The 12007-nt window shown below is 29.1% G+C and overlaps 1 protein-coding gene across 4 annotated transcripts in view; it reads left to right on the forward strand.

The window, feature by feature from the left end:
- Positions 1 to 12007, forward strand: part of LOC117167419 (tyramine beta-hydroxylase) — a 59899-nt gene that overhangs the window by 45382 nt on the left and 2510 nt on the right. For 3 of the 4 annotated variants that reach the window (XM_033352335.1, XM_033352354.1, XM_033352343.1), the window contains exons 2-7: positions 6029 to 6182; positions 6510 to 6656; positions 6814 to 7061; positions 8020 to 8173; positions 8266 to 8529; positions 8797 to 9027. In XM_033352335.1, the coding sequence (XP_033208226.1) occupies positions 6153 to 6182; positions 6510 to 6656; positions 6814 to 7061; positions 8020 to 8173; positions 8266 to 8529; positions 8797 to 9027 (1074 nt within the window). In that variant the 5' untranslated portion in view covers positions 6029 to 6152. Of the gene's footprint in view, positions 1 to 5607; positions 5810 to 6028; positions 6183 to 6509; positions 6657 to 6813; positions 7062 to 8019; positions 8174 to 8265; positions 8530 to 8796; positions 9028 to 12007 lie in introns of those variants that run through there. The other variant, XM_033352326.1, reaches the window with a different exon arrangement.

A 12007-nucleotide genomic window follows, 5' to 3' on the forward strand; every position in this document is an offset into this window, starting at 1 on the left:
TATATATTTCCAGTGTTGTATTTTTTGAAAAAAATTAAAATGTTTTCATTTTGAAAATTCTAATAATCCACAATTTTAATTGAATTTGCAAATTTTTTTGTAGTGATAGCTAATTAAATTGTACATAAATCAGTATAAGCCGTTATTTGACAAATGGATTTAAACTGATGTATTCGTGAAAGAAAATTAAAAAAAAAACTTTACATGCGCTATAGATTATTATTTTTTAGAAAACACCTAATATAAGTTTAAAAAGGATTAGATAGTAATCCGTGTAGAATTAAATAATATTCAATGATTCTTCAAATTAATGCTATAACCAAATGCGCCTTTTTGCCAATATTTAATGGATAGATTTCGTTTGTTCTAAAAGTGCAATTGTTGCAAATACAAACAAATCAATTGTTATAACTAGTAAAAATTCGCTACTAGATAGCAATTTTTGAATATTTCAAGAAATTCACAATTTGGCAATTTTTAATACAAATATTTCATTCTTTTCTGTACAATTAACTAAAAATATTTTACTGAATGGTACGTAATATAAACCCATTAGACAGCATTTTTTTGTTAGTGTTTCCTTCAAGGATTCTTTTTTCACCGTAAAATTAACTAAAATGGTTTTGCTTATGACGCAACACAGTGATTGTGTTATACACTATGATTGACAACAATCATTTATTCGTGACACAATTTAAATGTATTGGTTTATTTATTCAAGTTTTTTTTAATAATAAAAAATTGTAGTCCTCCAAGAGCCATTAGTCCGATATTTGTAGTTGATTTTAAGGAGAATACTAAGCGGGGAGATTATAAACTTTAGCTTTAATTAATTAAATTAATTACACTGAAAAAAAAGGATTACTGGTACCAAGTGAATTTTACTTGGCTGAAGTAAGTGAAAGTCCAGTTTATTTTCAAAGAAACATGTATTAGAGGCAAATAAATACGACCTGTTGGTCGAAGGGAAATGTTTCTTTGAATGTCGCATGAATTGGAATGAATATATCTTTGAGATGGGGAAATATGAATTGAAGGAAAGAAATATATTTTAAGATCAAGCAAATATTTTATAGGCTCAAAAAAATATTTCCCCACAGCAAATTTCTGAATTTTTTAAGCACAAAAATATATCTCTTGATTCAAAAAAATATTTCTGTCGCCTAGACCATGCGCGAGTGCAGTAAAGTAGTTCGTTCTTCAATTGTAGTACATGTTTTCCTAAATAAGCAACTGGATTCTTTTAACCTAAATTATAATTATCATTGTTATTAATATACATATTTAATTTAAACAAATCACATAATTTTAAATCTTGATGAACCCAAAACAGAAAAATTCGATGAAAAATCCACCCCTAGCAGGAATTGAACTTGAGTCCATCGAGCGTAAAGTCTACAGCGTTGACCACGACACTAACGTGATATGGAAATTTTAAGGCGCAAACCCGAATTCAATCCTCGACATAAATGCCAAAGAAATATTTCTTTAAATCAAAACATGGATATTTAATTTAACAAAATATTTCTTTAATCTAAAGAGGTATTCAATTGAAACAAATGACGCCAAATTGTTAAGTTTATGACTTTAAAAAATGATTACTTCGTTGGAATAAATGCTTATTTGTTATGAGTAATTTAATTCTAGTAATCAAATGAAATATTATCTTCCACTGAAGAAATAAGGATTTATGTAAACACAATACCATTTTCATCTAAATAAATGCTCCATTGCTATAAATACATGAACCCTTTGTGACAAAAAAATATATACTGTAATTTAATTAATTATATTTTGAATTAAATTATTATTTCTTTGATTTAAATAAACCTAAATTCTTGCTTCAAGTATGAAAAAATTATTGATTCAAATGTGTCCTGAATCAGTTCAAAGAATCGAGCTCTTTGAATCAAACATATATTTCTTTGAACGACAAATCACATTTCAACGAATCTAGACCTTTTGAAATAAGGAAATCATTTTCTTAAATGTAAAAAATATGTATTTAAATCAAGAAAATATAGCCAAAGAATTCATTTTTTAGATCAACAAAAGATATATTCCTGGTTTAAATAAAAATTACTTCTGTTAAAGAATATTTTCTTGATGCTAAGAAATAGGACTCAAGTAAATGCATTTACTTGGTGCTCAGAATTATTTTTTTCAGTGTATAATTATAATGTTAAATATACGCGTTAAGAAAATGTTTTCGATTATTTTATTTTTTGTTTAAAATTTAGTGAAATGCTAATTTTATACATCAGAAACACATATTGATCCATTCATCATTGATTATTCTCACCTCAGTCTAAGCCGCAGGATCTCGTGATTATCTTGTGATTGGAAAATTAATAGCGTTCAAGTAAATTACGTAAATAAATAACTACTTGTATCAAGCAGCGAGATTAAGACGCAGAAAAGGCAAAGGATAAGCAAAAAATTAATAAAAGTGGATCTTGATTTCAGAAAAGCTTGTACACATTGCGTGATTTATCATTAGCTACTACTGATAGGGTATTTTCATTATGTAACCATTATTTATTTCAAATAATTCTCTGAAATTTTTATTTTTTTTATTATCGCATACTGTTTTGGACTTGACGAATTCTCAATTTTTTTCTTAGCAAAAACAATAATTTCAAAATTATTGTCTTTTAATAAATACTACTTGTTCAGAAAATAAAAACCATTTCTCATGTCCATGCGAAATGAGATACCGAGTTTAAAATTTAGGAAGTTAAATAAAAGACACTATAAGGAACGTTTGAATGGTCCTAAACTATCAGAATTATAAACAAAAATTGCGAAATTTTTGATAAGGTAGGAATCGGGAAGTATAACATGGCTTTTAACAAATCTTAGGAACTTCACGGAAGCTCAACTGATTTTAAGGATTTAAAGGATTATAAGAATTTTTAAAATAATTTATATGATTTCAAATATATCAAAGGATCTCACTGCACAGGATCTCTGCAAATTCGATATATTTGAAGTGATTTAAAAAGAATTCATCGAAGACTTCCAAATTTCGGAAATTTAAAGTGATTTTAGAACATGACAATGGATTTCATGAGACTTATGGGGTTTCAGTAGAATTCAAAATTCATCGAAATATTTCAAAAGAAGTAAAATTTTTTTAATATTTCAAGGAATTGTTAATAAGTCATAAGTACATAAGTCAATGTTATAACATGAGTTTTACCGCAAAATTTATGGGTATAACAAAACATTAAATAGATCAAAAGTACTGTTCCTTATATTTTTGGGTGAGCTAAATTCGAAGCCGTCGTCAAAATTCGAATATTTTGACTTCAAAATTAAATATGACGGTTTTCATACAAAAATAGTGAAAAATGTTTGATTTCTTATTTTTATAATTTTTTTCAGGCATAAAACGCGTTAATATCTTAAAATTTCTTCAACCATCGGTGCAAAAAATTCTTAAACTTTAATAGAAAATTTTTATATATATGTTTTTTTTCCAAAATGGCGGACAAAATGCAGAAATGTCCCAAAGACTGTTTTTTTTCCATCATCGTTGTTTTTCTCAAAATCTTCATGCTTAAAAAAAAGTTCCATAGATTAAAAATGTTTTGAAATTAACCATAGAACACTATGGAATTTTTTCTAAAAAATCTAAAAAAATTTTATAGTGTTCTTTAATTAATTTCAAGACATTTTTATTCCATGGAACTTTTTTTAAAACTTTCAAGTTTTTGAGAAAAACAAAGATGATGGACAAAACAGTTCTTGGAACATTTTTGCATTTTGTCAACATTATCCTTTGACCACGGTTTTAAATGAAAAAAGCTAGGTTTTCGACAAAATGGAAAAAAGAAGTACTTGTCATCAGCGGCGTAGCCAGGATATTTTGTCGGTGGGGGTGGGTCTTCAATTTTTGTGGAGGGGGCTTCGGGTTTATGTTTAGGCAAAGAGTGGTGGGAAAGAGAATTTAATAATAAAAATACTTAGTTTCGTGGGGGGGGGGGCTTAGCCCCCAAGCCCTCCCCCTGGCTACGCCGCTGCTTGTTATTAAATGTTTGTAAATTAATTTTTAGTAACCTGTTAAGGAAAGTTGAAGAAATAATTACCAACCAATTACTTTTAATTTTGACCTCCCCCAATCCCCTGGTATTTTACCCGGGAAATGCCCCAAGAAATGCAAAATAGCATTTTTACATCAAAAGCATGCGATATTAAAAAAGAATTTAACATAAATTATTTTTATTCCATAAGGGACAAGATTCAGAGTATTTTTTAAGTCATGTTTTATTGTTTGTTTAAACCATTCTTTTCCCGCTGTAAGTCGCGAAAAGTTAATATTTTCCGGGATGATTGATACAGTTCATAAATTTTAAGGCTAATATTTCTTGTTTAATAGATTTGATAATTTTTAAAACAATTTTTAGCTATTTCGACGATTTTTTGACTATAAATCGTGAAAAGTTATTATTTTCTGGAATTAAGGACACAATTAACTAATTTTGACAATAATATATTTATTGAACGATATTTGGCAATTATTTAAACAATTTTAATTTGTTTAAAATTGTTTTTCCTCTGTATATCTTTAAAAGTTATTACTTTCTGGAATTAATATCGTAGTAAATGAATGCTAGAGTTATATATTTTGTGAGAGATAGTTTGCAATTATTTATAAAATTTTCGTTTCTTTAAATCATTTTTCCGTTGTAAATTCTAAAAACCTACTATTTTCTGGAATTAATTACGCATTTAATGAATGTTAAAAGTCTTATTTTTTGTGGAATACAGTTAGAAATAATTATTGAAGCAATTAATAATTATTTATTTTCTCCTTTTCATAGGAAAGGTGGACAAAACTCTAGTTTTTTCGAATATAGTTGCTGTTTTGCATTTTTAGAGTATTTTTCGGACAAAATGTAAAGAGATTTTGGGGGGCCAAATAAAAATTATTTGGATGACAATTATTCCTTGAACGTTTCTTAAGAAGTGACTGAAACCCATTTTATTCTTAAAAATCCGGGGGCACGGGCTAATGTTGACCAATTTGAAAAAATAGGAAATTTCTTTTTCTGGAACATCAACAAATCGAGGGTTGATTTTTTTTACCAACCTGGTGGTTAACTTCTTCTTTTTCCATTCTTTTATTATTCTTGGTATTTTGTATCAAAGTATACTTTTTTACAACAGAAAAATATTCTCTTGCGTTTTACTTGTGTTGTTTCAATCTAAGCCGCCATATTTGAACTCTTCATAAATTGGGTTCCCTAACATTAGAAAACGAAACAAGTTTTCTTATTTTTATTTTGTCCGATAATTAGATCTTTTAACATAAAATCACGTTTCATATTTTCTTTCTTTAAAAAAATTCGACAAGTGAGATATATAATTTTCAGGAGTCTGCGCCCTGCTTCGACGCAAAGCGTTCGCGCGATATAATCCTGTATTTCGAGCTCCACATACCGAGTCGCTCTAGTACAAATCGAACAACGGCCGAAAGAAAGACCAAGAACAATTATATTTTATTGAACATTTTCAAAAAAGAAGAAAAATATTATTAATGAAAATAAAGTTTAAGTCCTTCGGAGAAAATATAAAAATTAAATAAATTTAATAAGAAAAACATTTATTAAATAGAAAGAAAATACTTTTGATGAAATAAAGAATTATTCTGCGACAATAAAATTTAAACAATGAAACTGTTAATGTTTGCGATTTTACTTAAACTCATTTTGGCAGAAATGCATTATCATTCTGTGAAATCACATATGGACACAAATCTTGTGCATACAGTACCATTGGGGTCTGAATCCAATTTTCATTGGAGGTAAAAAAATAGTGCAAACAAAATTTTTTATTACGTTTTCCAAATTTCTGGACTAATTTTTTGTTGTGTCAATTGTTTAATATAATTTACGCCAAAAATTAATATTTCATTTTTGAAAAAAAAAACAGAACTTAATATAATGAAGATCATTTTTAGATTTTTTCACTTACGAGTATAGTTGAAATATGGTTATAATGAAAATATGTATTATTCGTTTAGGGTCGATTTCATAAGTGAATTAATAATTGCTGAAGTTCATTATGTGGGTGAAGAAAATTCCTGGTTCGCGATTGGTTTTTCGGATTATGGTGAATTGAAACCAGCGGACTATTGTATTCTTTGGATGGATTGGCATCGTGACGTTAAATTACAAGTAAGTTTGCTACTTTCAGCTTGTTAATAATGAAATTGATTGAAAGATTTATTTCTCTACTATTTTGATCAGTTGATTAATTTGAGTTTTATGTACAGACGCATACTAAAATATGTAGATCAATCAATTATTAAAAGAACAAACTATGTAAGAATTCACTTTTTATTAAAGTACATTATTTTATTATCTGAATAAATTAAATTCTGACCTAAATTATCAATAATCTTCTTGGATATAATTTCATATTCTTCTCTTATTTTCTATCAAAATATTCAAACATATTATTTAATTCAAATATTTTTCTCTTTTTCATTAAAAATACTTTAGGATGCATGGACTGACAGGAATGGAATGATAAATTTAGATTCGCAACAAGATTGTGAAAGTTTTGCTTGGAAAAGAAGAGGAAATGTCACAAAATTTACTTTCACTAGGAAATTTGATACCTGTGACGAACATGATTACGTTATTGAGGTAAAATTTTTAGAAATAAATAATTATTCAAAAAACTGTTTACTTCAAATCCAATTACATATATTAGGAAATGATTAATATACTCGTATCATTGAAATTAGTACTTATAATTGAGAATACGAAAAGTATGATCCCTTAAATTTAACAATTATTTCAGAGAGGTACGACTCATTTAGTTTGGCTAAAGGGTCGAGGTCCGCTGTCTTCATTGGCTGGTCTCAGAATAGAGGATGCTAAAAGTTCAGGAATGTCTCGAACTGAAATGTTGAGAACTCCTCATATCAAACCCCAATTTCCTCCAGACACGTGGAATTTTGAAATATTAAACGACAAAGTCAAAGTACCCAATAAGGAAACAACTTATTGGTGTCGAGTCTTCAAATTGTCGTCAGCATTAAAGGAAAAGTTCGAATTAAACAATTTTAATTTTATTTAAAACTCTGGGAAACTTTAAGTTACAAAATTAATATATTGTTACATAATTATTGCAATTTTATTAAATGAATCAATTGTAATCATAGTGTTAAATTAATTTGATGTATTTTTTTTTAGAAAAAATGTTACATATTTGTTTTGCAAGAATGTTATATTAAAGCTACACAGTTGTTTCATGACAATCTGATCTTAATGCTAAGAAGGTGTTGTGAGAATCTTTTATAGTGACTGGGCTATGGCAATTTTATTTATAACATATATGTAACATTTTTCTGTTAATTTTGGATCATAGTTATGTAACATGAATATGTTAAGTTTACATAACAGTCATGTAAAAAAGGTATGTTAGTGTGACATTACAGTAAGTGATAGATACATGTATTATCTTAATGCCACGTATCTATTATTTAACTATGTTATGTAACAACATTGGATAATTTTATATAACTTTCATAAAACAATATATGTATTACTAATGTTAAAGAAGTATTATCAAAGGATATTATGTTAATTTTACATAAGTGTTATGTAACAATGTTTTGTGAATGTCATATAACGATGGAATCCTCCGTAACTTTTAAGTAACGACATTAATTATACATATAGCTTGTTTACATCTATCCTGTATGGATTTTATTACTGTTATAACATTTTTTCATGGTAATTTTACATAATGGTTATATAAAAAGAGTACGTAATTGTTATATGAACTTCTATGTTGCGCGCCATTCACCGTTGTTACAAAACTGTTGTATGTTAACAGTGTGAACATAATTCTTGTTACTGTTTTATATTCTTATTACAAATGTATGTAATAATACACTATATTGCAACTATATTAGATATTAATTTAATATTATTACATCACATTTCTCTTGCATACAAAATCTCTTACACTTTTAACAAATAACTGCATAAATATTTTCAGACATCACATTTTGCAATTTGGTCCAGTGATACAAAAAGGCAACGAACATTTGGTTCATCACATGGAAGTTTTTCACTGTGCTGGTCCAGGAGATTTGGAAATTCCCTCCTTTAATGGGCCTTGTGACAGTCCTGACCGACCACAAAAAACACAGGTAAAAACCTAACTAAAAATCTTAAACCTTTTCAAAATCCAGCAAACCTCGAAATTCTAGAAATAAACGTTCATCTTCTTGTTATTTTGTAGATTTGTAAAAAGGTTTTGGCTGCCTGGGCAATGGGTGCAGATGAATTCGTTTATCCAGAACATGCTGGTTTGTCGATCGGCGGGGCGGGTTTCAATCAGCAAGTTATGCTCGAAGTCCATTATAATAATCCAGAATTACAATCCGAAACTATTGATTCTTCAGGAATTAAATTTTTTCTCACAAAAACGTTGAGAAAGTACGACGCTGGTGTACTCGAATTAGGCCTCGAATATACAGACAAAATGGCTATTCCACCTCGGCAGGTATATACCATTTTCAAAATAACTGTGGGTATTTCAAGCATCTGACTACATCAAAAAATAAAATAAGATTGAAAGAAATTGAAAGAATAAAAAAATTAAATGTATCGAAATCCCGGGGTAATTTTTTTAATTGATAGATTTGCAGTCTGCCAATAAAATATTCAGAATATTAAATTTTTTCTTTTTAATCTCAAAGATAAGTTTTGAAGTAGAAATATCAAACGCCTACACTGACATTAAATTTCTGTTACATTTTTCCACTTTTAGGAATCATTTTCTTTATCAGGACACTGTATAACGGAATGCACAGGTGTTGGTTTACCTCCAAGTGGAATTCGAATTTTTGGATCGCAACTACACACGCATCTAACAGGCATAAAAGTGACAACACGTCACGTAAGAAATGGCGAGGAACTGCCAATTTTGAACTACGATAATCACTATTCTACACATTTTCAGGAAATTAGACTTCTGCCCAACCACGTGACGGTTCTGCCGGTAATTTTCCTTTTAATCTAATAACAGACATTTTTTTAAGATCTACTGAAAATATTAGGGTTACCAGATAGATCTCGTGAAAAATTAGCACATGTCTGTCTATGCCCCCCCCCCTCCCCCAATACACCCAGCAAGTAGGTAAACAAACCTCACCTAGCCAAATGCCATTAAAAAAAATTAATCGTATTTTTTTATGTAATGTAGTGAGACCAAGAAAAATTATTTTTATCTGGCATTCTGTTAAAAGGAACAATGTTTTCCAATAACATGTAAAAAAATGAAAATATGTAGAAAAATGCAAAAAATCGCCGCTAGAAAATATCTATAATTGTGAATCATGCTATCGAAAAGGTTATATTTCACCACAAATCAGGACCAGAGATTAATTTCTTGAAGTTTCTTTCATGATTTAAATCATGTATTCACCTCTTGCAATTTTTGTATCAATGAAACTTTACATAATTAACTTTATTAATGGCTATACAGATTTGTTTCTCAGCCTCTCACAAACCGGTCCATACCCGATATTTTACCCTATATTTAGTTGAGGTGCCCTAAAGTACCCTATTTTCAAAATTTGGCCTATATAGTACCCTATTGTAACTTTCTCCAATAAATTAACTCATGCAGAGTTAATCACTATTCAATTCAGGTATGTACCTATTTCTGAATTGTCTTGAATTATTTTGAAATATTTCAGGGCATTTTTAAAGATTCCAAAAAATTGTTAATAGATTTTAATAATTTGAAGGGATTTTAAAGATTTTAGGGTATTTCTAAAACTTCAAACATATTTTTAAGAGTTTTTAATTTGAAATATTTTAGGGAATTTTGAAAGATTCCAAGATTTTTTAAATTACTTTCATTAATTTAAAGACATTTCATATCATTTGAAATATTTTGGGATGACGACTTTTTTCAATTTTGGAAAATATTGAACAATTGTACAAGACCTAGAAGGTTTGAAGATATTTAAAAACATTTCATATAATTTTACAATATTTCTGAACATTTTAATTATTTTAGGGGATTTTAAAGCTCTCAAGGTATTTTTATAAATTTTTCAGCATTTCAGGAAATATCGCAAGATTTTATAGAACTTCTCGAAATGTAATAATATTTTAGTGGGTCTTAAGCCATATATTAAAAAGAAGTGAGGTATTTCGTAGGCGTTCTAAGATTTAAAAAGATCTGAAATTATTTTTTCGAACTCACCTTGAATTCTTTTAATTTTTCTGAATTAGTTTTAAATCACCTGAATTCTTCTAAGTTTACTCAATTCAATTTTTTTCCAAATTTTTAAAGTTTTTATTTAATTGATCCTGAGAATCAGTTGACAAAATGATCAAAGGCTTTGAAATTTTTATTAATTCCATGGTATTTTCAAGGTTTTTAAACAATTTCAGAAAATTTTAAAGAATTTTAAATACTTCAGATTATTTAAAAAAGATTACAGACAATTTTGTAATTGATTTCAGTAATTTAATGAGATTTCAAAGGATTTGAGGGTATTTTAAAGATACTCAGGCATTTTCAAAAGCTCTAAGGGGCCATCCATATACCACGTGGACAATTTTTCACCACTTTTTGACTCCCCCCCCCTTCCCCTCGCGGGCAGCCGTGGAATTTGGACAAATACCCCCCCCCCCCTGTACTTTGTCCATGACGTATTTGATGCAAATATAGATATTATTAGTCTTCAAAATGTCCGGGAGGTCGCGACGATTCCATGAACGTCATTTGAGTACTCACTAAAATTTCAGATTCTTTTGTTTTCATATTTAACAGTTCGAAACTCGTCGACTGGCTAACAGCTGTTGGTGCATTTTGCAACAATTTATCGTTAAACTGGTCGGAAATTCGAATGAAAAAACGTCATTTTAGTACTCTTCAAACCCACGGGGAATGATTGTTTGGATGCTAAAAACTAACAATAAGTTTGACTAGCAGCTCCTTAGTGGTGCCAAAGTTAACTAACAGGCTGTCAAACATGCCAAAAATTCAAGTCAAGAAACGTGATTTTAGTACTCTTGAAACCCATTGTTGCGAGCTGTAAATTTGCATAAAAATTGAGATTTTCGTAGTTTCTTTTTTTATATACATATTATTTTTATAGAAGCATCCTATAGATGAAAATTTTAGTTAATGAAAAGGACAAAACTTTCATCCGGTTGCTGATTAAAATGCCAGTCAACTTTGGCACTACTCAGGAGCTGCCAGTCAAATTTATTGTTAGTTGTTTGCGCCAAAACAATCATCCTCAATGGGTTTGAAGAGTACTAAAATGATGTTTTTTCACTCGAATTTTTGACATGTTTGAAAGTTTCCCTGTTAACTTTGGCACCACTCAGGAGCTGCCAGTCAAATTCTTTGTTAGTTGTTTACACCAAAACAATCATCCTCAATGGGTTTGAAGAGTACTAAAATGACATTTTTTCACTCGAATTTTTTACATGTTTAACAGTTTGCCAGTTAATTTTGGTACCACTAAGGAGCTGCCAGTCAATTTTATTGTTAGTTTTCAGCATCTAAACAATCATTCCCAGTGGGTTTCAAGAGTACTAAAATGACGTTTTTTGACTCAAATTTTTGAGGAGTTTAACGATAAATTGTTGCAATATACACCAACAGCTGTTAGTCAACGAATTTCGAACTGTTAGCTATGAAAACAAAAGAATCTGAAATTTTAGTGAGTACTAAAATGACGTCCATAGAATTGTCGCGAGCTCCCGGAATATAAGAAGTCCAAAAGAAGCGATAAATTGGATGAAAAAATTCGAATTAGCTTAGGAACGTGAGCCTAAAAATGATTTGATTTTGAAAGAAAAAGTGAAAAAAATAAAAATAAAAATTATATTGTGCCTGAGCACAATATAAAAATTGGAGTATACCTAAAGTATACCTTGTCTCATTTCAGTATATTTTCCACAGATTTAGGGAAATGTGTGTCCACGTGAATTCTAGCTCGACCCCCCCCCCC

The sequence above is a fragment of the Belonocnema kinseyi genome, chromosome 1, assembly GCF_010883055.1.
Source record: "Belonocnema kinseyi isolate 2016_QV_RU_SX_M_011 chromosome 1, B_treatae_v1, whole genome shotgun sequence".
NCBI lineage: Eukaryota > Metazoa > Arthropoda > Insecta > Hymenoptera > Cynipidae > Belonocnema > Belonocnema kinseyi.